Below are 26,006 nucleotides of genomic sequence, written 5' to 3'. Positions count from 1 at the left end.
TTTGAAAATTTTGTCCTACATTTGTCCCGGTTTATTTATTTATTTAATTCTTTAAAAATTATTTAATTATTTAATTTTTGGCTTCGGCCCCCCAGTTGTCTGAGGGACAGCAACCCGGCCCCTGGCTCAAAAAGCTTGCCTACCCCTGAACTAGACTATCAAGACCTAGCATTTGGGGTCAAGTACAAAAAAACCAAACACCACTTGGAAAATTTTTGAATCCAGCAAAGTGTATTAGATACAATACTATACCCTGGCACAGTTTTAATAGTCCTTTCATACTATATATCTACTCAAACCCACTCATGGTATTTCCTAGGATTTCAGCAGTATAATTGTGGGGAAAGAAAATATTTGCTAAACAACTAGGAGTCAGGAATCCTTACTGGTGGTGCAGTAGTTAAATGCTTGTACTGCAGCCACTCACTCGTAAACTGCAAGGTTGTGAGTTCAATGCTAGGTAGGGACTCAGGCTTGCATCCTTCTGAGGTTGCTAAAATGAGTACCCAGCTTGTTGGGGGCAATTAGTTTACACATTGTAAACCACTTAGGGAGTGCTTAAGGGCACTGATAAGTGGTATAGAAATGTACTTGCTATTGCTGATTTTCTTCAGATCCCAAAAAGATCTATCAGTAAAATCCGAACATATTTGCTGTCTCACATTTGAACTGACTACGCAAGATCTAAAGTGGCAGGCAACATACACATGGGCAACTAATCCAGCTGGCATGAAAAGGAAAAATAAAAAAGTCATGACACAGGAGCCATTAAAAAGCAAAATGTGAACCTGGGGTGAGGGGCATATAGTTCACTAATTTGTAAAAATTCAGTGCCTGAGATTCTCAAAATATTTATGTCAGAGTGATTTCTTTCAAGTGAATCATCTAGAATCATAGTTTCAGAACTGGCATATGCAGTCTCCAATGGGACAGAGTAAAGCAAAAGAGAAATGTGCTGGACTTTTGAATCAAACATGAATAATAATAAAACTTTTTTTATCCCCCTTCCTTGGCTTACAATCCATATATAATATATATAAAATATACAATCCATATCCCCCAATCCCACCCCCCTTAAAATACAATTAAACAATTTACAATATAAAACATAATTTAAAATAATACACAACAAAATAGCAGTGAGTACAACAAAAGATCAGGTCCAACAGTTAGGTGTTCTTTTTAGTGGCCAGGTATCTATTGGGGAAAAGTCTGCCAAAAGAGATCTGTCTTAACAGCTTTTTAAAAGCTCTTTAAGGTAGTTATATGACGAATATCATCCGGCAGGCCATTCCATAATCTGGGAGCGGTTGTCGAAAAGGGTCCTCTGGGAGGTTGCTGCCAATCTAGTTTTTACAGGTTACAACAAATTCTTCCCAGAGGACCTGGGTGCACGGGGTGGACAAGTGGTCATTACTGTGTACTATTTCAGCAATACCTTCAAAGCAAGTGTGTTGCATCCTAAAACACGCACAACATTATTTCCCCCTATATTTCCCTTTCTGTTTTGACTAGAGAAACATAAATGCACATTCTCCTTTCCTAAGGGGGGGGGGGGGGGGGGGGAGAAATATTAAATGTATGTGTACATGTATATGTGTGATCCCCATAGATTTGTCAACACCAATTCGATTTCCGACATTAAAACCACCGAGAGGAGGCGGCATTGACTCTGGCAATGTGAAGTAGTTAGGAACTTGCTTCATTCTTCTGTTATTATATAAGCAAGATGACACTGTTCTCTAATCCAGCCAAAGCTGATAAGTACCATCAACCTGTCACTTCCTACATTTCAAATTCTAACAGTGCAGCATCAAAGAGTTTTTTACATTTCGATTTCTTTCGCTGGCAGCAGTCAGTAGCCTCTCGTTCTCCCACGGTGTTCTAATGCAGCATTTGCACACCGGGGTTACTCCCAGCCTGAATAGCAGGTCATCCCCTACTCACTGAGCTCATCTGCGGCCCATGTGCTAGGCAATTTAGATCCAATCAGCCCTTATTTAGCTCAAGAGTAATGAGCAGCATAGTGACACAGACTTAAGCCTGACCCTCAGGACACTGCTCATCAAGCAGTAAAACTGTGACAAAATCATTCATCTTCCACCCGCTGGCAAGAAATAATACTTGCACTCACTGTATTACTTTTCAAGATAGGAGGGGGGGGGGGGAGTCCTGAATTTTCATGATGCGAGACATTAATTTGCAGAAAGCTGAATTCCCTTAAACCCCCCTGTTGCTATGAGCTCACCAGGGGGAAATAGGCCTTAGGAGACTGAAATGGAATAAAGAAAATTGCTTCGGCTTTCTTTCATTTTAAATAAGCCTTAAATCTGACAAGTTATCCAAAAGACAAAGATACACACACACACACAAATCTAATATATAATATACTGTTTGAAGTCAAATAATCTAAATTAAGAAATCTCAATGCCAATTAGATTCTCCCACCCATGTCACTGTCATATTTTTCCTTTGTTCAATAGCCTGGGATGGGGAGATCTTGCATATCTGTATAAGTAGCTTTTGGGGGGGGGGGCACCACCTGCAAAGAAAGAAATATGGAGAAGAAAGTTCATTCAAGGGAAAAAAAACCTGTAGTTTCAAAACTGGAGTGCTTCAACCAGAAAATAAATGTACATTGATGTTCTTCAGGGATCACACATTTTTCTAAATAACTATGAGCCATGAGCAGCAGGTGCTCAGTATACTTTGAAATGGTTTTGTACATTTTTTTTCCTTCAAGCATATTTGGTGGATTTACTCTTTCACAACAGTAAATCATGTATTGCTGACAGGTAGGTTACAGAACAAGTGCCAGAGCAGCTTTGCCAGATAAAATGGTTACAGCAGAGAAGAAAAGAAGCACAAGAACTTTTCAAATGGCAGTAGCCTGGGAAGAGAAATGTATTCTCAGAGTTATCATATTTGAGGCAGCACTAAGAGGACAGGAGTTCTTTTTGGCTACTTTTAAGAAAGCACTCAAGATGGATCTCTTCCGGCAGGCCTTTCCAACTTAGTTACCCTCCCCAGATATAGAGATATTTGTCCCCTCACCTGTCTATTCTTCTCTGCCTGTTTCTGCCTATTTTTTTGGTTGTTTAATGTTTTTAATTGTTTTTATACTATTACTGTTTAATTCTGTTTTAGTACTGGGAATGGGGGGGGGGGTTAGGTCTAGGGTTTGATTTTTTAACTCTATTGTAATCTGATGTATTTTATTGTTGTAACCCGCCCGGATTCTTTGTGATTGGGCGGGCTAGAAATAAATCATTATTATTATTATGATTACTACTTTGGAAATAACAACAGGGGTTGTTATGAGGCAAAAGAGCTACAGAATGGGATGTGGAAAAGTGTCAGGATTTCAGCCTCATTCGCATATACTTGTTTGTATATTTATTTATTTGATTTCCCATCTTTTCCCCAAAATGAACTCAACTATTTAACTGTGCACTCATGGGAGTCTCCCATCCTTCTTTCTTTCTCTTCTTTTAAGGCTGTAAAATGCCACCAGTACTAGGGTTGAATTAATTCTGAAATAAAATTGATATGATCTATTTAAATCCTTCTTTTAAAATTTATTGGCTCAAGAGAGAGATACAACAAATGGCTTTGCTCTTGTGTAAGTGAAAAGGCACTTCTATTTGTGAATGTTAGTTCCATGGGCATCTCACAACATTCCCCCCCTCTCCCCATGCTAGCTGAATCCAGTCACGGGACCTTTCACGCAAACTCTTTTCCTGCCCTCCCAGGCCCCTCCTCTTTTCCTTCTTGCCCTCTTTTAACTGGAAGTTTTCTAACAAGATGGCATTGGGATGGTGGTGAATGACTGGAGAAACACAGACATTCAATTCCTAGGTTGCAGCGATGTGTCTTTGGTGAACAGTGCAATAAAACTTGAGTGCGGAAAGAAACTGGTACATCTCAGCTAATCCTACTCTATCTGTCTGCCTGCCTACAATAGGCAAAGTAACAGCAACTGTTTCCAGAATCCCTTACTCAGTAGGCATGAATTGGAAAACAGAAAGAAAGGGGGAAACCAGGCAAGTCTTTCTCACCAGGTCCCCCTAACATGTTAAAAAACCATGGAGCTTATGGTTTGGCCACCAAAATGAGATCATCACAAAAGCAGAGGGCAGGGAAAGAAATTAATAATCTATGGAAAGAAGCTTTCAAGTGATCTATAGAAGTTTACAAAATGTTCATTTATGGAAGGCTTACATGACCTGGTTTATTCATTTTACATGGGCATATTGTTAGATTTGAATAAAAACTTTGTTGAACTTTGTTGAGCTGCTCTTCTTTATAGTATAGGAACCAATTTCTGTTCTTTGCATGTTATTTCTACTGCTGGTACTAATTTTTAGGTTAAAGAAGAAATGCCCAGGAACACATCTACTTCATTAAGAGATACCATGGGTCCTTGCCTTATGCGGGGGATCCATCCGGACCCCACTCCCTCCCCACGTAAGGCAAAAAGCGTGTATGCTCAAGCCCCATTGGATATAGTGGGGCTCGCGCTCACTGCACGACCGTGCACATGTGCCATTCTCCCATTTGCTGGGTGGCTTCAGCATAAGCTGAAAGCTGCCTATAATGAGCCCACGTATGGCACGGGCTCAGTGTATATACATGTATATCTTAAATACAGCGCGCCTGCATTTTACGCAGCTTCCAGCATATGCTGGAAGCCACGCCGGAAGGAAGGGAGGCACGCGCCAGAAGGAAACAATGGCGCACACTTCTGTGGCATGCACCCTGCTGCCACACTGCTGCAGGCACAAGCCCCATTCAAATGAGCATCCACGTTTTTTCCCTTACACGGGAGGAGGGGTCCGAACAGATTCCCCACTTAAGGGAAGGGCGGACTGTACTTGTATATCTTAAGCTAGACGGGAAGCTTTCCAGGGAAGCGTTACTCAACATACTATGGAAGAATAAGAGATGTCTTTGTTTTCCACATGACAGTAAACTGTCTTGATCACTGATTGTCAAAATTTGCATCTTCTAGATCAGTGGTGCTTAAGATATCTGACATTGGGGGCTGGATTTCCCCATGTGATGGAGACCAGTAGCATATGTGTACCCATTGGCTACAAATGTTTCTTCATGGAAGTGACTTCTGCTCAAGGACCACAGAGGTCTAGGGACCACCACTGCATTCCTCTATCAACTCCCAGAATTCATGACATTGATCATACTGCCTGGTGCTCTTGGGAGGTGAAGTCCCTAACAACATCTGAAAAACCGAGAATCACTGATACTTGGATCTCCATGTTCGTTGGGGCTAGGGGCACAGAAAGTGGAAAAACTGCAAATGTTTTTAGCTGAGAGAACACCTCCTAGGAATCTCTAAATCATCCAACACAACTCTATGGTTAACATTTGGCAGAGGTTGATCACAGAATGACGTGAGAAGCCCTACAAAAGTCTGGAGAAGTGTTTTCTCTAGTAATCTCTAAGCCCTGCAACTTCATGGTCAATTTCCAGCAGAGTTGCCCTGGAGGACTTAAGAGATTCCTAGAGAGAAGATATTAATCAAATCAGCAAATAATCAAATCCACAAAAGTCAAAGTCGAAAATGTAGGGGGCCAATTGTATATTATTCATATTCTTCCAATTCTTGCGATGCTCATGATGCTGAACAAACTGTAATGTCTACAAAAAAATCAGAACTTGACTTCAGTCTCATTACTGACATATCTAGCTGCTGCAGACTGCAAAATTTAACTGCACTGTTTTATTATCATGACACATCACAATAATTATTACTTCTTACACAATTTGTGTGGGAAGGGTTACAGGCAAGAGGAGATAATGGAAAAGTCTCACTGTGTAAGTCCACTCATATAATGTTGGATTTTTGCCCTCAAGTTAATTTTAACAAATTCATCAAAGTACTTTTATCATTTTTAAGATAAAGGAAACGTCATCCCCCCAAAAAACAGTATTGATGAATATAGAGAAATATGATTATATGATATATATGATAACAACACTCATAATTCATATTCTTACTACAGGTACAACCATGTAAAACACACTGCAATGGCTGCTGTATCTAGGGACCTAAACCAGAGCCAATGGCTGGCAAGGAAAATTGTAAAAATCATGTTAGAGATGGGGAAAGATGTAAACTTATTCTTAAAGGAAGGCTCAGACTGTGGCAAAGATCAAGAGAGTTCTAAGAATTGTTACATTTCCCCCTGACAATTGTATTCAAAAAGATTAATATATTGGAAAATATATTTCTCAAGGACTAATACTGAAACCCTGGAGTAAAAGACACCTCTCTGTATTCTCTTTATCAGCTTATCTGTTCACTGATATAAAATGGGAAGAAGAAGAGAGTCTCCTGATGGGCTCAGAGGACTTCCCACAGGGCATTTTTGATGACAAAGTATAACACAAAAAATCGCTCAAAACAAGTATATATTTCCATAGTAAAGATATATAGCAGGAATTCCACACTCAGTCTGAAGAACTACAGGGTGCACTACAACAATAATGAATAGACACTCTTATTTGTTGATTTAGCTACAGTCTAGCTATCAAAGAATCTTTATTAAGGAGACAACCACTTTTACTAGAATAGTACTCTGACTGAGACAAAAAAAGATTGTCAGATAAACCTTAAATACCGTTTTATGGTCTGCAATATGTTTAAACTACAGAAACTCACAACTGGATTTGCACTTGTGAAGTTCTGACAACACTAAGCTTACTGAAGGAGAGGATCAGCACTTTGATTATGACATTGTCCTACTGCTCAGTTTCATCGTATCATGGAAGAAATACAAGTGGCTTAAGTGATGCCTGAAGAAGACTACAGATATGCTAGTGGCAGAAAATTCATTGGCAGACTTGTACAATGATGTTCATTGTGCTAAATAATTGGTCAACATTACTCTCCCACTTGAAGAGGTTTGATCTACATAGCTAAAATATCCTCAGCTAGCCCACAACTCCCCAACATCAACATAAGCATTATATGAGAAACAATTGGCTGACAAGATATTTTGGGCTACAATTTACACAATCCCTTAAACGGACCACAGTGACTGGAGCTTCTGGAAGCTGAATTGCAAAAGACCTGAGAGGCCCCATACCTATTGATACACAATGCTCAAACTTTTCATTGTGTATCTCCTCCAATTAATTTTTATCTTGCATATGTACCTATTGTCCATCATAGTGCAAGTTCAATACATTATATCCTTTAATAGCTGGATTGTGCATTTGTCAAGTCTTACTCCTTTTATAATCAATTTTCTTAATAGTGCCAGAGTTCCCTACAAAAATAGCTGAAAATATGCACATCCCCATCTTTTCCCCATTCATATTTTAAAGTCTAATGGCAGGGAAGGGATCACAAAGCTGGAGGGACTCTTTGAAACCACCTGGTAAATTGCTTGAGAGGCTGGAAGAGAAGGGGAAAATTGAAATTATCATCTCCTCACCATTTGACTCATAGAAGCTGGCATGATCAAGGGGCCTTCTGTCAAGAGAGGGGCATAGTCAGATACACATACATATCACGTTATTTCAATGAAACAGCCTTCCTGGTTAAATGTGCTTAGGATCACAGTTTAAGTGACTATGGTTATTCAGAAATACTAGGTTTGCTCACTGGTCAATCAATGTAGCATTCATTTTTATGGCAATTCCATAACAATTGCAATTTTTCAGAAACTAAAGCTAACAGGGGACAGTGTAGACACATTCCACTAACACTTGCCAGACAGAAAGTGCATTTATTTAATTATTGCAACATTTATATCCTGCCTTTGCTCCAAGTTGGCACACACGATCCTTTCCTCATCTTTATTATCATAAAACTTGGTAAAACAGCTGAGAAATATTGACTGATCTAAGGTCAAGCAATGGGTGTATACACTTTTTTAACAGGAGCATGACTACATCAGCACTGTGAACACTATATGATACTACAGATTAAAGCAGAGGTGGTCAAAATACGCCCAATGGACACATGCGGCTGCCAGGGGCTTTACATGGATGCCAGGAATGGGTCAAAGGATGCATTCCCTCCAAATTCTTTACTCCAAAATGCCTTCTAGAGGATGGGGGGCTATTTTCATCATGTTTAGGCCTTTTTTGAGAGGCCTTTTTTTTTAAACAAGCAGTAAATACATCTATTCACTTTCTGTTGTTAAAAATCCTAAAACCATCCAAAACGTAGTGAAAATGCCCCACCTTGTCCCTTAGAGAGCATTTGGGGGGAAATGATTTTTTTTAAAAAAGTAAGTAATTGCAGCCCTCTAAAGTCTCCTAGGAAGGCTAAGGCAACCCCTCACCCTGTCACAGTTACCCACTCCAGGCTTAAACCTCATATTCACTACTGGAAGATTTCACCAAAAAATTCCACTTCACACAGCTAACACTCCCATCAATCCTTCCATCTTTAAAACCGAGTGTATACTGTATATACTCATGTATAAGTCTAGAAATGTTAGTCAAAAAATTGATCCTAAAAACCTAGGTCGACTTATCCATGGGCCGATGTAAATTCTTATTTTAACTGTTATTAAAAAGGGAACCATCCCCTGGTGAAAGGCAAGAGAGCAATTTGCCCTGGAAAAACTGACCTCCCTCTATTATCTCTTCCATCCAGCCTTTAGTGTGAGCCAAAACAATTATGCTTGCTATAATTTTGTAGGTTCTTTGGCTTTGTTTTCCTTTGCTTCATCATTTAGATCCATTGTTGCATGTCCCAAAGTTTCACCCTCAACTTATCCAAGGGTCACATGAAATTTCACAATTTTGCCCCCCAAACCTGCCCTCGACTTATACATGAGATCAACTTATAGTTGAGTATATACAGTATTTTAAATTGTCCATGCTGTATCTCACAAACAAATAATATGAGGGTGATCATCAAAGAAAGGGAGATAAACAAGGAGTTAAATGTAGTTTTTTGTGGATTTTCTGGGCTATGTGGCCATGTTCTAGAAGAGTTAAATGTTTTTAAAGTGCTGGGAAATGAGGAAAGATTTAAAACAATGTATGTGGTATTTGGTTAGAGAATCAGCAACTGTCCTTGGGGAAGAGTCCTAATTATCAAAATGAAGTGGGCTAATGCACTGTAATAATGTACTGTATAGGCTGTTGTTCCCCTAACGTCTGCTAGCCAAGGTACACTTTGTTCTGAATTTAAAAAATTAAAAAAAAAAAAACTTTCACCCACTAAACGTTTTTGGGTTTTTGAGTAAAAGAACATCTTTTTAGTGAAGCTGCCTCTTGGGTTTTGGCCTACATCACATTCAAGTGTGCATTTTCTTTGAAGGCCAGTAGCACTACTGCTATCTGCACCTTAGGAATAATCAAGTGATCCAAAGCCATTCAGTGGAGGTTGATTGAAATCATGACCAATGAATCATTCAGAGGCAGAAAATTGACAGCTTGTTCTACTGGTGAGATCCTGTCTAGGAGAAACCTTCATTTTATTTTATTTTTTAAAAAGTATTCATTGCAGCTCACTGGCAAAGATCTCTTATAACATGCGGGTTGGGAATTACTACACTAGATACTACTTTTGTTCTGTCCGGTACGGAAGAGCCAGGAGAGAAAACAAAGCATAAAAGCCAAAGCTGATAACCAAATCCATTTATTCTTGTCCTTTTTCTACACAAAAGGAAATGAAAGCTTTGAAATGCTAACATACGGGGAAAAAAATTGAACGAAAGACCTTGTGAGCCGTGTTTTAGCCCAAAAGCACATTTTCATAGCTACATTATAAATTCTGGAAAAATAAAAGTGGTTATAACAGAATTGTGGAGAGTCCCTTAAACACAGCAGCCAGAATGGCTATAATTAAACCCCAGCTTTTGGCTTCACCTCACTCTGCAAAATGGGGGAGGGAAAATGCCATTTCTACAATCACCTCAACTAAAATGCGATTCCAGAAACTCTTCATGTGATGTGTTAAAGGGGACTGCTAGGACTATTTGACATTCTAAGCTTTAAATACCAAGGCATTTAGTTAACACAGCCAAGTCAGTATTTTCATAATGCTACTTAATCAGCAATAAAGGAATGCTCCTGTGAGCCATCATCTTAGGTTAGCAGAAAAGTGGCATATGAAGTTATTATTAACTAACTGCCTGCAGGAAGCTCCTTCTCCCTTTAATCACTGGTCTCACTTCCTACCTACCTGCAAATTCTGACAATCCAAGAACTATTACACCCGGTACAGTTGGCAGAAATATTACATTTATGCAAGGGCTGATGTCTTATTCCCATCTGGATCTTAAAACAAGGAAGGATTGCTAGAGTGAAACAGTTTCGCCTATTGCCAAATTGAAGCGGCAGCCAAGAATGTATGTTATTCCTTTGGCCAAACTGATTGCTCTATATCACTGGTTTTGGCAAATGTATGGGTATGTGTGCACGCATACACACAGACAAAGACACTTTTCTTTTCCTCAAAGAAAAGAAATTGTGCCATCATACTGTCACTGTACAGCATAATGTACATATCTACTATACAAAACTGGTGGTTAGGGGACAGCATTCATTTGCACAAACACTGTGACATTTGCCCAGAACTACTACTACTTCTTTTTGGTCCAGGTAACTATTGTATTTAGGCACTATGAACATAAATAATTGCACCAGCTTACTGACTTCAAAGCTACTAATTTATTCATTCTATTTTAAAAGCGATTCCTCAAAAAGAGCATCATACCAGACTGATCCTTAGCTATTCAGCTCTTGCAAAATGAATTCCAAAACTCTTGGAACTTGGACTAGGAGAAAACCAGATATTTTCATTATTTTATTGACAATCTCCATTTTAAAAAAACACCTTCTTGAATTTGTAACTTCTTGACAAAGATTAATGAATTTTCCCCAGTGCTTCATACTGTTTAAGATTACAGCTGTTGTAACATTCGTAACAAAAATATAATTGGTAAAATTACTGTTTAGTGAGTAGGGTCCAGGGATGCATAGATTATAATGATGTGAACTGCATGTTCCCACAAGCAGAAAGGAATGAGCCCTTATTTTGCCCTACGCATCTCAAGATATGCTCTAAGAAACTGGGGAATCCTCTGGGGCTTTGGATCTGGCAGAAGTGTCTGTGGATTGCAGTGAGAAGAATTCAACAAAAGCCATTTCCCACATTTGTTGAAGGAATATCTCACTGACTAAACAGAAGCCCCCAATGGTTCTGATACAATGGGTGGAGTGTTTTCTTTCCTGAAGTTTTGAGCCAAGCCAACTACATTGAGCAAGGAAAATCAATATTTTAAAACTTTTGTTAATAACCAGAACCCCACCAATTGAAATGTTTATTTTATTTTTTTTTAAACTTTTGAGCATGTCCTATGTGTTGATTTTACAAACCATCCAATACCAAATGATCTTTGAACAGTCCCAGAGAGAGAAAGAGGGAGGGAGGGAAAGAAGGAGAGATGGTGTCTCCTGTATTTGGATAGTTTCCACTTTTTAAAGACTAAGTTAAACCAATTTACAAGGACCCTCCTAATAAATCACCTGCACTTTGTCAAATGCTTTATCTTTGTTCAGACACAGGCTGGGAGAAAAAAATCAGTTGTCCTTGGATTTACAAGCTACTGACAGCAGAAGTCAAACTATCTAGACAGTAACAAAGCACTTAAGGTAAGCATGCAGGTCAGTTCTGCCCCCTCCCCACTGTTTATAATGCATATTTTCTACAGCCCCTCCTGACAAATCCTCAGGTTTCTACACTGACCAATCAATAACTGCCTCATTAGGCCTTGTGGCAGATGACAAGGGAAAGATGTCTTCCAACCTTCCTACTGTAACTTTTTGCATCAAAATGAAGAGCTGCCTCCAATATGAATTAGTGGGCAGAGGAATGTTTATTGCAGAAAGGACAGTTTGGAGGTTGTAAAATGTATCAATAAATCAAGGCAAAACTGATCAGTACTTAATCACTAATCTCCCATTTCCCCCCACTACCTGTTATTACATTTTATGCAATATTTATCTAGGAATTCAGATAAGATTGTAAAGTTTCAATAATTACTATATTATATTAATTGTATTAGGTTAGATTTCTCTCTCTCTCTCTCTCTCTCTCTCTCGGTTTGTCAGTAGGCAATGTGACTCCTAATCTCTGGAAGACAGCAATGTTCTGAGCTGCTCCTGGCATTTTCAAACTACAGCCTGAGTGATGGAGACATTGTAAGTAAACTCAGATGCTTAACACTTTGGCCTGAGCAGGCTGAGAAGGACTTGAAGCACATTATCTATATGACAGTCTACTGTACTTCCTAAATAAGCTGATGGAGGAGAGATGTGGTTGCTTGAGCCTCAGAGGTTGGACAACACAGAAGAGCTGAAGGTTCCTTTTCTTTGGGAGATGCTTCAGTTTAGCCAAAAGGTACAATAACCAGGAAATAGAGTCCTCCCTCCCTCCTACCTTCTCTGCTTACAACTAGGGAAATGCATTTAAAGACTATGTTCATCTAAATTAGTATGCAAAGGGATCTTATAGCAACTGGAGACTAACTGAAAGACATTTGTAGCATAACCTTTCGTAGACTGGGTCCATTTCATCAGATGAGTTCCTGGTGTATCTGATGAAATACATCGAGTCTATAAAAGGTTATGCTACAAATGTCTTTCTCTCTGTTAATCCCAAAGGTGCTACAAAATCCCTTTGCATAGCAAGGAAATAGCACTCAAATTTCTGTTTTGTTGTTGTTAATTGCCATAAAGTCAAATTCAAAGAATGAGAATTCTCCAAACCACCCTGTTACCAACAGGCCTGCACAGGTTGTACAAACAGGCTGTGGCTTCCTTGATTGAGCCTATTTACCTGTAATGCAGTCATTCTTTTCTTCTACTGTCTTCTACCTTAACAAGCATTATTGCTTTTTTCTCATTCTCATATTTACAAAGTATGACAGTCTCAGTTTAGTCATCTTGACTTGTAGGGTGAGGGAGAGATTTGTTGTGGGGTTTATTTGTGATTTTGTCAATCCAGTATCTCCAGCACCATATTTTAACTGACTCGATTCCTCTTTAGCTTTCTTCACTATCCAGCTTTCACAATCATACTCAGAAATGGGAAATACAATGGCATGAACGATCCTGATTTTCATATTCAATGATATATCTTTACACATGAGGATCTTGTCTAGCTGCTTCATCTCTGCCCTTCCAACTCCTACTCTTCTTCTGGTTTCTTGACTACAATCTCCATTCTGATTTGAGTGGAAAACCTTTGTCTTTACTGTCTACTTTAAAGTTATGTAAATCGTCTGTGGTCATTATTTTTGTTTTCTTAATGTTCAGCTATAGTCATGCCTTTGCACTTTGCAAGTTACCCTAGCTCCTACTAATGTCCCATATACGTCAAATATGGGTAGAGCCTAAAGGAAATGGACAACAGTTGGAAAAATAATGAGTAAAAACCTGTACCACTCACTCCAGACCCCTTCATTCATTCAGGTACATTATTCATCTAATGGTTCAGAGATTAATGTGGGAGTCAAAATCCACTGAAAAGAATTATGTTAAAGTTATATAGGGCATTGATGGGCAACCATGCAAAAAGTGGGGACAAATTTTCAATCCCATAACCCTCTGCAGGCTGCAATGTTAGGAGACTGCCAGATCTGTCCAACACTCCTATCATGATGTACATCAGCATGTTCTAAAATGGAACTATTTTTTACTGTCTGACTAAAGACACAGAAGAGTTAGCTAACAAGGCCTCTCCTGGTGAAATCGTTTAGCCATCTACGCTGAATGTTATTAATGTCAACACTAAGTGTGTAAAGATTGCTAACTAAACTCTTGGGAACACAACTGAATGCCCCATATACAAGATTTTCTCTCTCACAACATGTGGCCTGACATTATAGACAGAAAACTCAGATAGAAACTGTCACTTTTGGAAGGATGATTGACTTGAGGCTTCTGTGATGTCTTTCTTAAACCAAGTATTGGGATAAGGTTTCTCAGGAAACTCAGATACTTTCTTTGAAGAAGTCTCTTTGTTTTAGAGAGCTTGCTAGTGTCATGCTCATTTTTCCCACCTGAGATGCTTTAAAAAGGAATCCAAATTCTAAGTAAGTTGTTCTGGGGCGGGATCCACTTGAACCAAGAGCATGTCCAACCTGCCTCCTCCTTCTGGAGGCATCTTGCTGAAAATCACAGGCTTAGTTCTGTTCCTCTGGCTAAAATCACTGGCTTAGCTTTGGTCCATTTATGCTGAAATCACTGTCCTCTAAACTATGGTTTAGCCTTCTCCTTTTTGCTGAAATCACTCTTTCAGATCCCCAAATCTAGGATTCTGGCCTGAGAATCTTGTTACCTCAAGTACTTCTTCTGGCACAGAGGATCTTGATTAGTTCATCCTCTTTGTCCTCTCATTGTTCCAACTTGGAGAGCCCCCTGGCTTCTCATTCCAATAGGACCAAGGAGAAGTAACCTCTGACATTTCTGAGAACTATCTTTCATGCAGTACTTTTTCTGCACACTGCAGTTCCCAACCATTTCTCTGGTATGTTCATATGTGGATTACATGCACACGATTCATACTTTTCAACCTTGATTTTCTCTCTCTTCTCTTAGCAACAGCTTCAAATTGCTTAATTCTAAGCCCTCACATCCTTAAAAAGTGGCGGGTGTCTGGGAGCACTGAAAAGCATGATATATACATTTTACATGTGAACACTTCAACTGGCACTAGCTTAAAAAACCTTTCCCTTGCTCAGTCATTTTAAATAGTATTAAATAGTTTATACTGTCTTTTCAATTATATTCTTTGCCTTCTCTGTTTCATCACTGACAATGGTGAGGGTTTAGCACAGTTGTTCATACTTACAGGTCTGTTAAGTGTCAGTTAAACACGTTAGAAGCTGGAACCTCAGAAAACATTCACACATAAATCCTTACCTCAGCCTGAACAGAACATCTTGCAAGAAACTTAACACTGTTGAAAGTTCAGATCCTCGGCAACCTGGCAGCAGCATACTAAAACCCTCACTCAGCAGCTTTTCCTCAGACAGGTTCAAGGCACAGCTGATCTCAAAAACTTCTTGGACACCATCGAGGTAGGTAGAAAGCAGCATCCAGAGATTCTGCTTTTGCAAAAGGTCATTCCTTTCTACCAAGAATTCTTTTGCCTTTTCATGGAAGGCATTTGAGACTTCCTCAGCTAGAAAACTGATATCCACGTTCTTCTCCACATAGGTTAAGATAAAGGCAAAGTATCCTCTCCAGATTAGAGCTCTCAGTGGAATGCTGGTGGAACTTGGACTGAGGCAACGCACAAGTTCCATCATGCGGCTAGCAACATCTTCCATCTCTGCTATAGCTGCCAGCACAAGGAAAAGACAGAAGAAATTTTGTAGCCCCACCTCTGACAGTTCTCTCATTCTCTTCTGGTGGAATTTGGAATAAATTCTGCATCACACCAAAACAAAAATAGAAACACTTTCTCTTAAAACTTGTTCTGTGTTCAGTGTTCTTTGGCACAAACTAAACCTGAAAGAGTAAATAGCAGCTATAGTTTTTATGGTTTTTTGTGCTAGTAGACATGTTCTAGAAAAACCCCTAAACCCCACAAAAACTATGGATGCCAGCCATGAAAGCCTTCGACTTCACATAAATAGCAGCTGCTTCCCACGCAAACATTTTAAAGGCCTAAATTTAGTCTGGATCAAGACCCTAGAAAGAAAAGAGAAATAGTAACTAGCTGTATCTTTAAAGTAACATGTAACATAGGCCTTTCTTCACCTAAATTTGTAAAAACTGTTGCAACAGCAATGAACCTTTCTGAATTCCTTTTGAGGAAACTAGGCTTTGAATAGTAGAGGTTCATCTGTCTTGTAGACACCTAACAACTGAGTAGTGCTTCTTACACAGAAGAAATAGTCACAGTAGTAGTAACTAAACAAATATTTTCAGCCACCTGTTCTACCCATGTACTGCCTAGTAACGTCAAGATGTACTATGTCTGTAAAGCAAATTATTCCCATTCTAGATCCCTGTAATGAACAGAACTGCTGGCTCACACTATGGAGTTTACCTATGGGGCATGTACCCCTTCCCAAACGTTCCCGAAGTGTTGTCCAAGTGTTGCAGAAACGTTTCAGAAGCGCCGAAGGTAGGATCATCTGTCGCGCTTCTGAAACGCCATAGAGGCTTCCCGCTTTCCTTCCGCTGTGGAAGCATTTGTGGGGAAGCCTCAGAAAAGCCATTTTTATTAACAGGATCTTTCGTTAATAAAAATGGCTTTTCTGAGGCTTCCCCATGAACACTTCCGTGATGGAAGGAAAGCAGGAAGCCTCTATGGTGTTTCAGAAGCACGACAGATGATCCTACCTCCGGCGCTTCTGAAACATTTCTGCAACACTTGGGCAACACTTCGGGAACATTTGGGAAGTGGTACATGGGATAAACTCCTATGAGAGTGGCCCAAATGCTTTCATTGTAAATTAAGGGCTGTAGTTGGCCTAAATATCCTAAAGGCACCAGATCCTGTGTGATTTTGGAAGCTAAGTAGAAGCAGCTCTTGTTATAAGAAGGATGGAGTGAAAAGCTGTTCATGCAACTCTGGATTCAAGTCATCACCTCTGCTACTCCAGCCTACCTCTACCCCCACTATTCCTCTGTTTTGGAGGAAGGTGGAAGAACAGCAGAGAGGTGGAAACACAAGGGAGGTTAGATTTTGCCGTTAATTGTAGTGCACAAATCCAATTCACATCAGGGATGGATTACACATCAAAGGTATGGTGAATCCATTCCCGGTCTTAAAAAGGGGTGGGGAACTGTGGAAGACAGCGGTGGCACATTAGCTTCCTTGGAGACCTTGGGGGGGGGGGGCGCTGCACTCCCTCACTGAACCTCCACTGGGAAGAAAAACCATTTTTTGTCCCAAATATCTCCCCTGGGTATCTTCACATGAACAGGAAAGAACTTTTGTCAAAACAGGAAAAGACCAGAAATAATTTCTGATATACTCTGGGTTTTTTTTTAAAAGAAACTCTTTCCTAGGTCTACAATGGCCCATGAGGCCCCCAAAACATGGCAAAAATTCCCCAAACCTCCTAGAGGGTAATTCTGGATTATTATTATTTTTTAATGTTTGCATTTTTTGACCCCTGAAGGCCACAAAAACAGGCCTGGAGGCAACATGTGAACCATGGGCTGCACTTTACCCACCCTTGCCTTAGACCAGTGTTTCCTAAACTTTGGTGCTCCAGGTGTTTTGGACTTCAATTCCCAGAAACCCTAGCCAGTTTGGTCAACAATCAGGAATTCTGGGACCTGAAGTCCAAAGCATCTGGAGACCAAGGTTTAGGAATCACTGTGTTAGAACATACCTTAAAGGAGCTGTCCTTGGATAGCTCATTTTATGTTTAGAGTAAAACTTGGAGTGAAATCATCTCAATACCAATCCTTCCCATCTAAGAATATTTCACAACTCATGAATATAGACATTAAAGAGAAAACTGTCAAAGTCCTTTTACCTTCCTTTGATCTGTTTCCATGGATGAATACCACTGGTTTTCACTGCCTTCTTCATTATTTGTGCCACAATACAAAGAAAAATTTGGTAACTATTGCTTGATGTATACACATCTCGAGTATGTATGTCACCACAAAAACGCTTTATCAACTCGTACATAGACAAAGGTGTTTTAGTAATATTTGCGAGCCCTTTGAGACCAAACCAAGGAATAGTGAAGGGACTGTTCTGAAAGAAAAAAAAACATAAAATGGGATCACAAATGGAACTGAAGAGTTTCATATGTATTTCAACATTCGTTATGTACCGTTTTTTGTTCGCAAATAAGAGTTTTGTAATCTATTGGTGTAATCACACATGACTGACAAATATATGAATTTATTAATGGGGAAGGGGGATGGGAGGAGAAAAATAGCATACCCTCCAACTAAGGCATTTCCTTAACAGTTGATACCCTATACATATACCCTAAACAATTGGTGGCCTATACATATAAGATCTTCCTAACTACAAAAGGAAGTTAATGTGTATGTGCATGCTACATGAGAAGCCATGAGCCTACCTTAGGAAAGAGGGAATGGACCCCAGTTCAGCAGCAGAGCACCCATTCCAAATGCAGAAGGTCCCAGATTCACTTCTTGACACTTTTGCTTAAAAAAACTAACAAGTAGTGGGCAACATTAATTACTTATGTCAGCTTCAGGAGAACCACTGAAGGTCACTCCAGACTAGCTGAGCAAAGCATCTTACCTCACAAAAGGAAGGCCTTTAAAGAGTGAGTTGCCTTACAGTTCCAGTCTTCAAGTCTAATCGTGGTGGCTGCTCTTTGCTACTCATCCAAAAAGGAAGACACAAAGAGCAACTTGAATTATTGCACAAGGGGTGCAGGTCCATTTCCAAACCTCATTTAAGAGAATGTTCCCTATCCTCCTTCTCCTCTGCTGCTAACACCAGTCTCCCACACCCCCTTTAAGAAATCTGAAAATAGTTCAGTCCAAGTCCAAAATGTCCTTTGTCTCTTTAGTCACAAGATAAAGACAGTGAAGATAAGGGACTGCTCAAAAGTTTTATCTCATCTGAAATAACACTTACAAACATCTGCTTGACCACCACTATGGGTCACAAGGCCATCATTTCTGTCCCTCCCCAAGCCTCATTTTTTTTATCAACCAGTTGCCCTGTGGCTAAAAGACAAGGAGAAAGAACACTCTAGTTTGAGTCACCCATCATGATTGCCTGCTGGGAGATTGTAGTGCACTTGTGTTCGCTCTCTTTTCCTCTGCAAGAAATTCCATATCGCTCGATGAAGATTTCATCCCCTTTCTTTCTTTTAGAATATGAATATCTGAAAGCTGCTAAGAGTTTTTGAGGTGGAGTGTGAAATAAGCTGAATCAATGAATAAATCTGAGGAGCTCTTAAGGAAAAAATAAATAAAGATAATAGACAGCCCCCCCCCCCACTAAACAGTGGATTATTACAAATAAATTCTTAAGTTTATAAACTGGATTATTTTTAAAATCCTGAAGGAGTTCCTCAAGAGGCTCCCTTCCAGTTTTAACTTCTCCTAGGCATGTTTACTAACCAGATTCTTGCTGTAATACTCCCAGAGTATGGTGACAGCAGATAGGTTCACATCCCAGATGCAGCTTAATGTCAAACAGCACTGAAGATGCATTCGTAACTGTTCTTCTAATATCCCCATCTAAAAAACAAAGACATTCAAGTGCAGTTACATTTTGTTTTACTTAGCCATTTTTTATTTAATAAAAACCAACTTGACCACAAATCAAATACAAGGCTTTTCAGATTCCGAGAATAATTTTCTTCTATAAATGTTATTTCTAATTTAGATGCAAGCCAATCCATTAATATGAGCAGTGATCTAGAAAATAAAATCTGACAACTACTGATAATGCCAGCTAGTAAACTCTATCAACATTTTAAAGTCTTTGTATTCTATGAGACTCTGAAAGAGAACTGGAGTATAATTCCCAGATAAGGTGACCACCTCTGGGCTTATCCTAAACAGAGGTTTATATGCTCCAGCATGCCAAGAGCACTTTCTAATAATTAACTACTCTTGGAAGCAACTGAAAATGAACACTGTAAGCACACTGGCCATTGAGAATATCAGGATGGACATAGCTCCCCTCAATTGAAAAAAAAAAGCTGTTGTCTTAGCACCAGCACACTGTGACATATGACACTGAAGGGCAAAATTTAAAGCCAGGTATAACATTAAAGTTTAAAAAATAATAATCTGTAATAATATAGAAAAATATCAAAATCACAATATGTCTAGATTTTGCTTCAATAGTCTTGTATTCCACTGGAATTTTCTCCAGCTCCCATTGCAATCTCTAACATCACCTCCTAAGCTGTTGCAGAGGTTTAAGGGATTTTTCAAAGAGCATGGAAGGTGGCAATGGGAATTCAGGAGGAGAGAAAAATCTAACAAAATTCGCTACTCCATCTCTTTCTTCACTGGGAAGCCTCCACTAAATCACAGTTCTGTTAACAAATGGAAAGAGTCCTTCTATTTACAAAAGGACAAATTTGGATCTAATCCACTGTGTGTGTGTGTGGGGGGGGACTAGGGACAACAAGAATGATGGGGTGGAGCAACAATTTTCTAATATTCTTGATCGCCTTTTAAAAATGGTTTTAAATATTCTATTTGTATTGATATTTTTTGGAAATTTATTCTTAGTTTGCATAAAACAAATTTTAATTTATCAAACATCAACCAATATAATAACAGGAGTGCTCCTATTGCTTGACTGGTAACACAGCTACTTCTGCATTACCAACAAATTAAAGAAATTATTTTATAATGATTGCTGTTACATAAATTACAATTTGCACCATGCAACCTAAGAACAAATTTACAAAAAACATATTAATATGTTCTCAATATTTAAAAGCACTTTAAAAAAGGAGGTCAGTTCTGACCTCTGGGCCACAAAGTACTGCATTAACAGCTCTGCAGAAAGAAAAATGATAAGGTATGAAATGAATGCTCAGAAGCTACAACCTTATCAGTAAGAGTTTGATTCAAGCCTGTAAGACAAATTGCTCAGCAAGGCAAGTCACCTTCCTGCTGTGATGAGGATATAGCTGAATTTTCAATGCAATAGACTATCTCCCCTATCACGTCTCTCAACCTGATACCCTCAGATTCAGCACAGAGTTTACATTTTCTAAGCATCCTGTTCTTATTTGGACTATATCTTGTCAAAGGAACCAAGTAACACATCCAGGATAATTATCTCCCATGACACCTTATCTGACAATTTATCTCCAAAACACAACCACTTACGAGTATGACCACTAACATGAATAGAACTACATAGCATCTTGGTGCAGACAAATCATGAGCTGTTTGTACAGCTAAATTTAAAAAAACCAAAATAAGAAAGCAATCTGGTTAATAAAAGATTTTCACATTCTGTCCACCAGCCCACAAATTAGCCCAAACTGCTTGTTACACTTCACATACTTACTTGACTATTTGTGGACCGCTTCAATAACTCTTCCACGTAAGGCCAGTTGGATTCTATTGGTTTCTGGGAAGAAAATAATTGTGAATAGCTGATTATGTAATAAATAATAACAGCACAATCCTATAATGTCTACTTAGAAGCCAAGTCCCATTCAGATCCATGAAAGTTATTCTTAAGGTTACAAATGAAGTTTATATAAGTCAAAATGCTTGGGATATTGTTCTTATTCAACTATGTCTGGTGTGGAAAAGGTAGACAGAGGGAAATGTGTGGAAAAAGTAGAGAAATAAGAACCTAGAGTCAGAAAATTAAACTGAATGTTAGAAGAATGAGTATAGATAGAAGACAGTACATTCAGCCATCCATTTTCACGGGGGATCCGTTCTGGACCCCCCCCCCCCCTGCAAAAACAGGAGCTTGAATGGCTGTGCGTTCCTGGGAGTGGCTGCGGGCACATGCCTCGGGCGCCCCCTCCATTTGCTCCTCACGAGTAAGCAAGGGTCCATGCAAACGGAGGGGCAACTGTACTTCTTTGAATGATGACTACTTAAATTACAAAACTAGCTACCACAAAAGATGGTGATGACTGCCAATATGGAGAGAAAATTAGGCATATTCATGGTTGATGAAGCTATTGAAAGCTATTAATCATGACAGTTATATGTTACTATCTCACATGTCAGATGGAGCATGCCCATGATTTTGAGTTGTGGGAATCTAAATGGGAAACTAGTATCTATTTCTGCTTGAGGTCTTTTCATAAACATTTAGTTGGCCACTGTGAGAAGAGAATGCTAGGCTAGACAGGCTGTAATCAGCCCACTATGGCTCTTTTTGTAAGGCAAGCCAATTGAAAATATGAAAGATTACCATCTCTTTCATTAGTTCCTACCATTAGTGTTTAAAATAGACTATTAGGTTTAATGGACAAAACATTTCATGCCCTCAGAAAGTCACAGTTTATTGCAGCCTATACACAGCTAAACTATCTGTAATTTAGAAAGAAAAATGTTCTAAAAGCCTTAAGTACATTTCTTCATTTTCATGTTCTAGAATCCAGAATAGAAGCCTACCGCACTGTCGCTAAAGTAACTGCAATAAAGAACAGTCTATTTCAACAGATTCACTGTGTATCGCAGCCCACAATTTAAGTTATAATTCCTCCTTGCCAAATCACATTAAATTTACAAATCTTACAAATTCAGTGTAATCATTGAGTTTGCAAGCTAATCTCAGCCATAAAATTTTTAATGATATGTAAGAAAGTAGGTAATAATGGAATTAAAAAAAAAAACATCTTTGCAGTTAATACCCATGGTGTTGTTCTGCTGTTGTTCCCTCAGCAAAACAGGAAAGAGACAAGTACGCCTTTATTATCTCCAGAGTTTTCAGAAATCCTTTAGAATAGTTTTCCAAGCAGTGCAAAGTGCATTTTTTGTCTGAGGGAGGGGGAATGAAGTCCCACGGTGGTAGCCAGAGTTTGTGGACACTATGATTGCATCCGAACTGCTGAAATAATGCAGTTTGCCACCACTTTAACTGCCATGACCCAATGCTATTCTATAAGCTGTAGTTCTGTGAGAGATTGAGCCTTCTCTGTCAGAGAGCTCTAGTGCCACAAAAAACAAAACAAAACCCTGCAGTTCCCAGGATTCCACAGCATTGAGCCATCGCAGTTAAGGTGGCATCAAACTAAACAATTTCTGCAGTGCAGATGCAGCCAATGTTGGGTTTAAGCTAGAATATGCATCCATGGCCAATAAAGGGTGGGGGAAAATCAAGCATAATAAGGGAATTTTTACTCAAATCAAGCATAATAAAGAAATTTACAAGTTCACTGTTACGTAACTGTGAAACAAAAACCCAAACACATAGTGAGAATGATTGTCAACAGTCTACCATAGAACAAGTTCAGTTTGCTATTTTTAGTTATAGGAGTTTTGCCTTTTGAAATGTGTGGGAATATGTGGCTTTTTGGTAAACAGTTTTATAGCCAGTTTTCCTTCACTTCTAGAGTATTGAGAGAGAGAATGAGTGAACATTTCTGCCTAAGGAAAAGATTTATATATCTGTTTGCTAAGCAAACATTCACATAGTCTGTGGTACAGAAGACTATTTTCCATTCTTTTGTCATTTTACTGAAAAAAGAGACAAACTTGGGCTACAACTTTTTAACATATAAGTAGCATTCCCTTTTAACAGTACACACAAAAAAGTTTCTTCTTCTGGCTCACCTGTTGATTTGCTAAGCTGCTCAGCTGGAAACCACTCTTTGCATATCTTACAAAGTAGTCTTTTTAAACAATTCAAAGGCAAGAATGTTTAGCTTGAAGTCATTCTGACAATATTTCAATAGCCCAGAGCAGCGTTAAAATTGACCCCTGCAATGTTCAAAAGTGGTAGTGTTTCTATTCTGTTTGGTTTTAAAAATTTATGAATGTAGCCTTTAAGGGTATGATAACACAAGCTGTTTTGTAGTTGAGGAAAGACATATATGATCTATGTGTCCTTCATATGTTTTTTTAAAAGATTAGATATTTTTGTTCAGAAAAAGAAATCTGGCCACTTTCCAATTAAATCTGCCTCTCTACACTAACCAGATCAACCATACTACATACACACTCTAAGTGCTGCATGGATTTCACTCACAAAAGTTTTAGAAAAGACTTTCAGAATCCAGGGATCCTTACATTTTTATTAGCCTGAAACCACAACAATATGCATTACAAATCTAGTTTCTCCCTTGTCAAAATCTCAGTGCCCTCTTCAAGCAGTTCAAACCTTAGAGGCAGAGCAGTAGGTTTCAAAAATGGAAGACAAATTGACAGAAATTAAAATCCACCACAGATAACCTGAGGGGACCTTTGCTAGGTGGCATAGAAATATGCACGCCTTTCTCTCATATCATGATCACAGTTAGACAAGAAGAGACATAGTTCTCAATAACAGTTAAGAGGCAAAAAAGCAACATATGTAAGCTAAAAAGATCTGTGACATATCAATGCAGCCATGGGTATAGTTCCAAGTATTTTTCTCTGGCATTAAGAAAGCTTTTGGTTAAAAGTCAGCCATAAACTTGTGTTGTAATTTTCATTTTTCTCAGCTGAGAGACTGGACACAAAAATCTAGCTTATGGGTACAAAGGAGTTAGCAAAGCTTGGAAATGGCCAAGAATCTGATTCCTTGTAGAAAATGTGCAGAGCCTTCAGACAACCAAAAGAGAACCTTTACAAAAAATTTGAACTTTCAAGAATTCTGATTTCCAGCTTGTGTGAGCATAATCATAGAAATATGGATTCAAAAAAGGATATAGTGAGTTGATTACTTTTGGAGATTAACGTGTAATGCTGAAGATCACTGATAGAATAGCCTGATAGAAAATAGGGAATAAGGTGGCCCAGGAAGTCTCAGGCTCTCACTGAAAAGCTGTACTTGAGGAAGAGACTGCTGTGTATTTTTGTCACTTTCAGACCATCTGCAAGGCCTGAGAATGGAATTCACAGAGAACAACAGTAGCAATATTCAACAAATGACATCAACTACATTATAAACACTGACAAGTAGCACACATTAGTCCATGAATCTGCATGTTAATCTGCCAAAGAAAAGCAAGTTCTCTAGGTCAAAAGAGAAAACAAGAAATTTAAGAAATGGTGAAAAGGCATATTTGTGTAATCTTTAAACTTTACAGTGTTGGTATAAAACCTGGCTCTCATTTCACATTTTGTTATCCAAATTGGCTATTTAAGTATTACAATAACCTCTCATTATGTAACAAACATTAACAATCTAGAACATAGTCCTATTAAAATTATTCAACAGTAGGAAAGGGTTAGGCTTCCTACTTCTTGGTATTCTAGAATGGATCACATGCTAAAGTTTACACATTGTTCCTTTCAAAACTTTGTGAGAGGGCCAATTTATTCTGCAATTTATTTTTTACTTAGGTATCTCTAAAATGTAAAATTAAAACACTTTCATGTTCTTGAAAAACTATCCTGTATCTTGAAATCCATCTATTGCCTTACCTCTTTCTAATTTCCTTTACTACATGTATTATAAAAAGTGGTGGGGTTACCCAGTGAAAATGGTGTTGAGAGTTTGAAAGTTTCCCCAGGTTTAGGCAACAGATTGCAGTTTAATTCAGGGGACCAGCTATTTAGCAATACTTTTGAATGAAAAAGAAGGAACCTACCTCTTTGTCTACATGCCCATTTCGGTCAACGTTGTACAGTAATGCCAGGTGAGTTATAATCCACCAACTAAAACTTAATGGATCATTGCACAGAATAGATTCAAATGAAGATGCTTCTTCTGTACCATTGCTTTTTTCAAATACACACTTCAGAATTTTATTCAACCAACTCCAGAAAGACTACAAAAAAGAACAAAGACATCCAACTTAAAAAACAAAGCAAAAATATTGATTTTTATAAATGACATATCCACACAGAATCATAGAATCGTAGAGTTGGAAGAGACTGCAAGGGCCATTAAGTCCAACTCCCTGCCATGCAGGAAATCTAAATCAAAGCCCATACATTTCACCCACCCTACCTATTTCCTGCCTTACTTTTCCCTGATAGACATCTAGTTTGTGCCACCTAGTAGACTATGAACAGTAGATTATGAAACTGAGATGTATCACCTTAGGATTTCCACAAAGAGAAATCCTTTTAAACTCACAAGAAAAATATACCTTTGGATATTTTGCTTTATGGGTTTGTATATGTCTGTCATACATACATAAACACACAGAAAAACAAAACAAAATAAAAATATTCTCTAGATTCTTCTAATTTCTTCTTTGGAGAATAACAGAGCAATTCCATGTACCTTAGATACTGATTAGAGCTTATTCTACATGGTTGGTTGTTGTTGTGTGCCTTCAAGTCATTTCTGACTTATGGCTGCCCTAAAGTGACCCTATCATAGGGTTTTCTTGGCAAAATTTATTCAGAGGAGGTTTGCTGTTGCCATCCTCCAAGGCTGAGAGCATGCGACTTGT

The 26,006-nt window shown here is 38.7% G+C and overlaps 1 protein-coding gene across 2 annotated transcripts in view; it reads right to left on the bottom strand.

The window, feature by feature from the left end:
- Nucleotides 1-26,006, bottom strand: part of MMS22L (MMS22 like, DNA repair protein) — a 97,430-nt gene that overhangs the window by 49,093 nt on the left and 22,331 nt on the right. For both annotated transcript variants that reach the window (XM_042470337.1, XM_042470329.1), the window contains exons 11-15: nt 25,194-25,373; nt 20,999-21,061; nt 19,078-19,197; nt 17,496-17,722; nt 14,917-15,426 (exon numbers count right to left, since the gene is read on the bottom strand). In XM_042470337.1, coding sequence (XP_042326271.1) covers nt 14,917-15,426; nt 17,496-17,722; nt 19,078-19,197; nt 20,999-21,061; nt 25,194-25,373 — 1,100 coding nt within the window. The remainder of the gene's footprint in view (nt 1-14,916; nt 15,427-17,495; nt 17,723-19,077; nt 19,198-20,998; nt 21,062-25,193; nt 25,374-26,006) is intronic.

The sequence above is a fragment of the Sceloporus undulatus genome, chromosome 1, assembly GCF_019175285.1.
Source record: "Sceloporus undulatus isolate JIND9_A2432 ecotype Alabama chromosome 1, SceUnd_v1.1, whole genome shotgun sequence".
Lineage (NCBI taxonomy): Eukaryota > Metazoa > Chordata > Lepidosauria > Squamata > Phrynosomatidae > Sceloporus > Sceloporus undulatus.
This window is presented reverse-complemented; position numbering and strand designations above follow the sequence as displayed.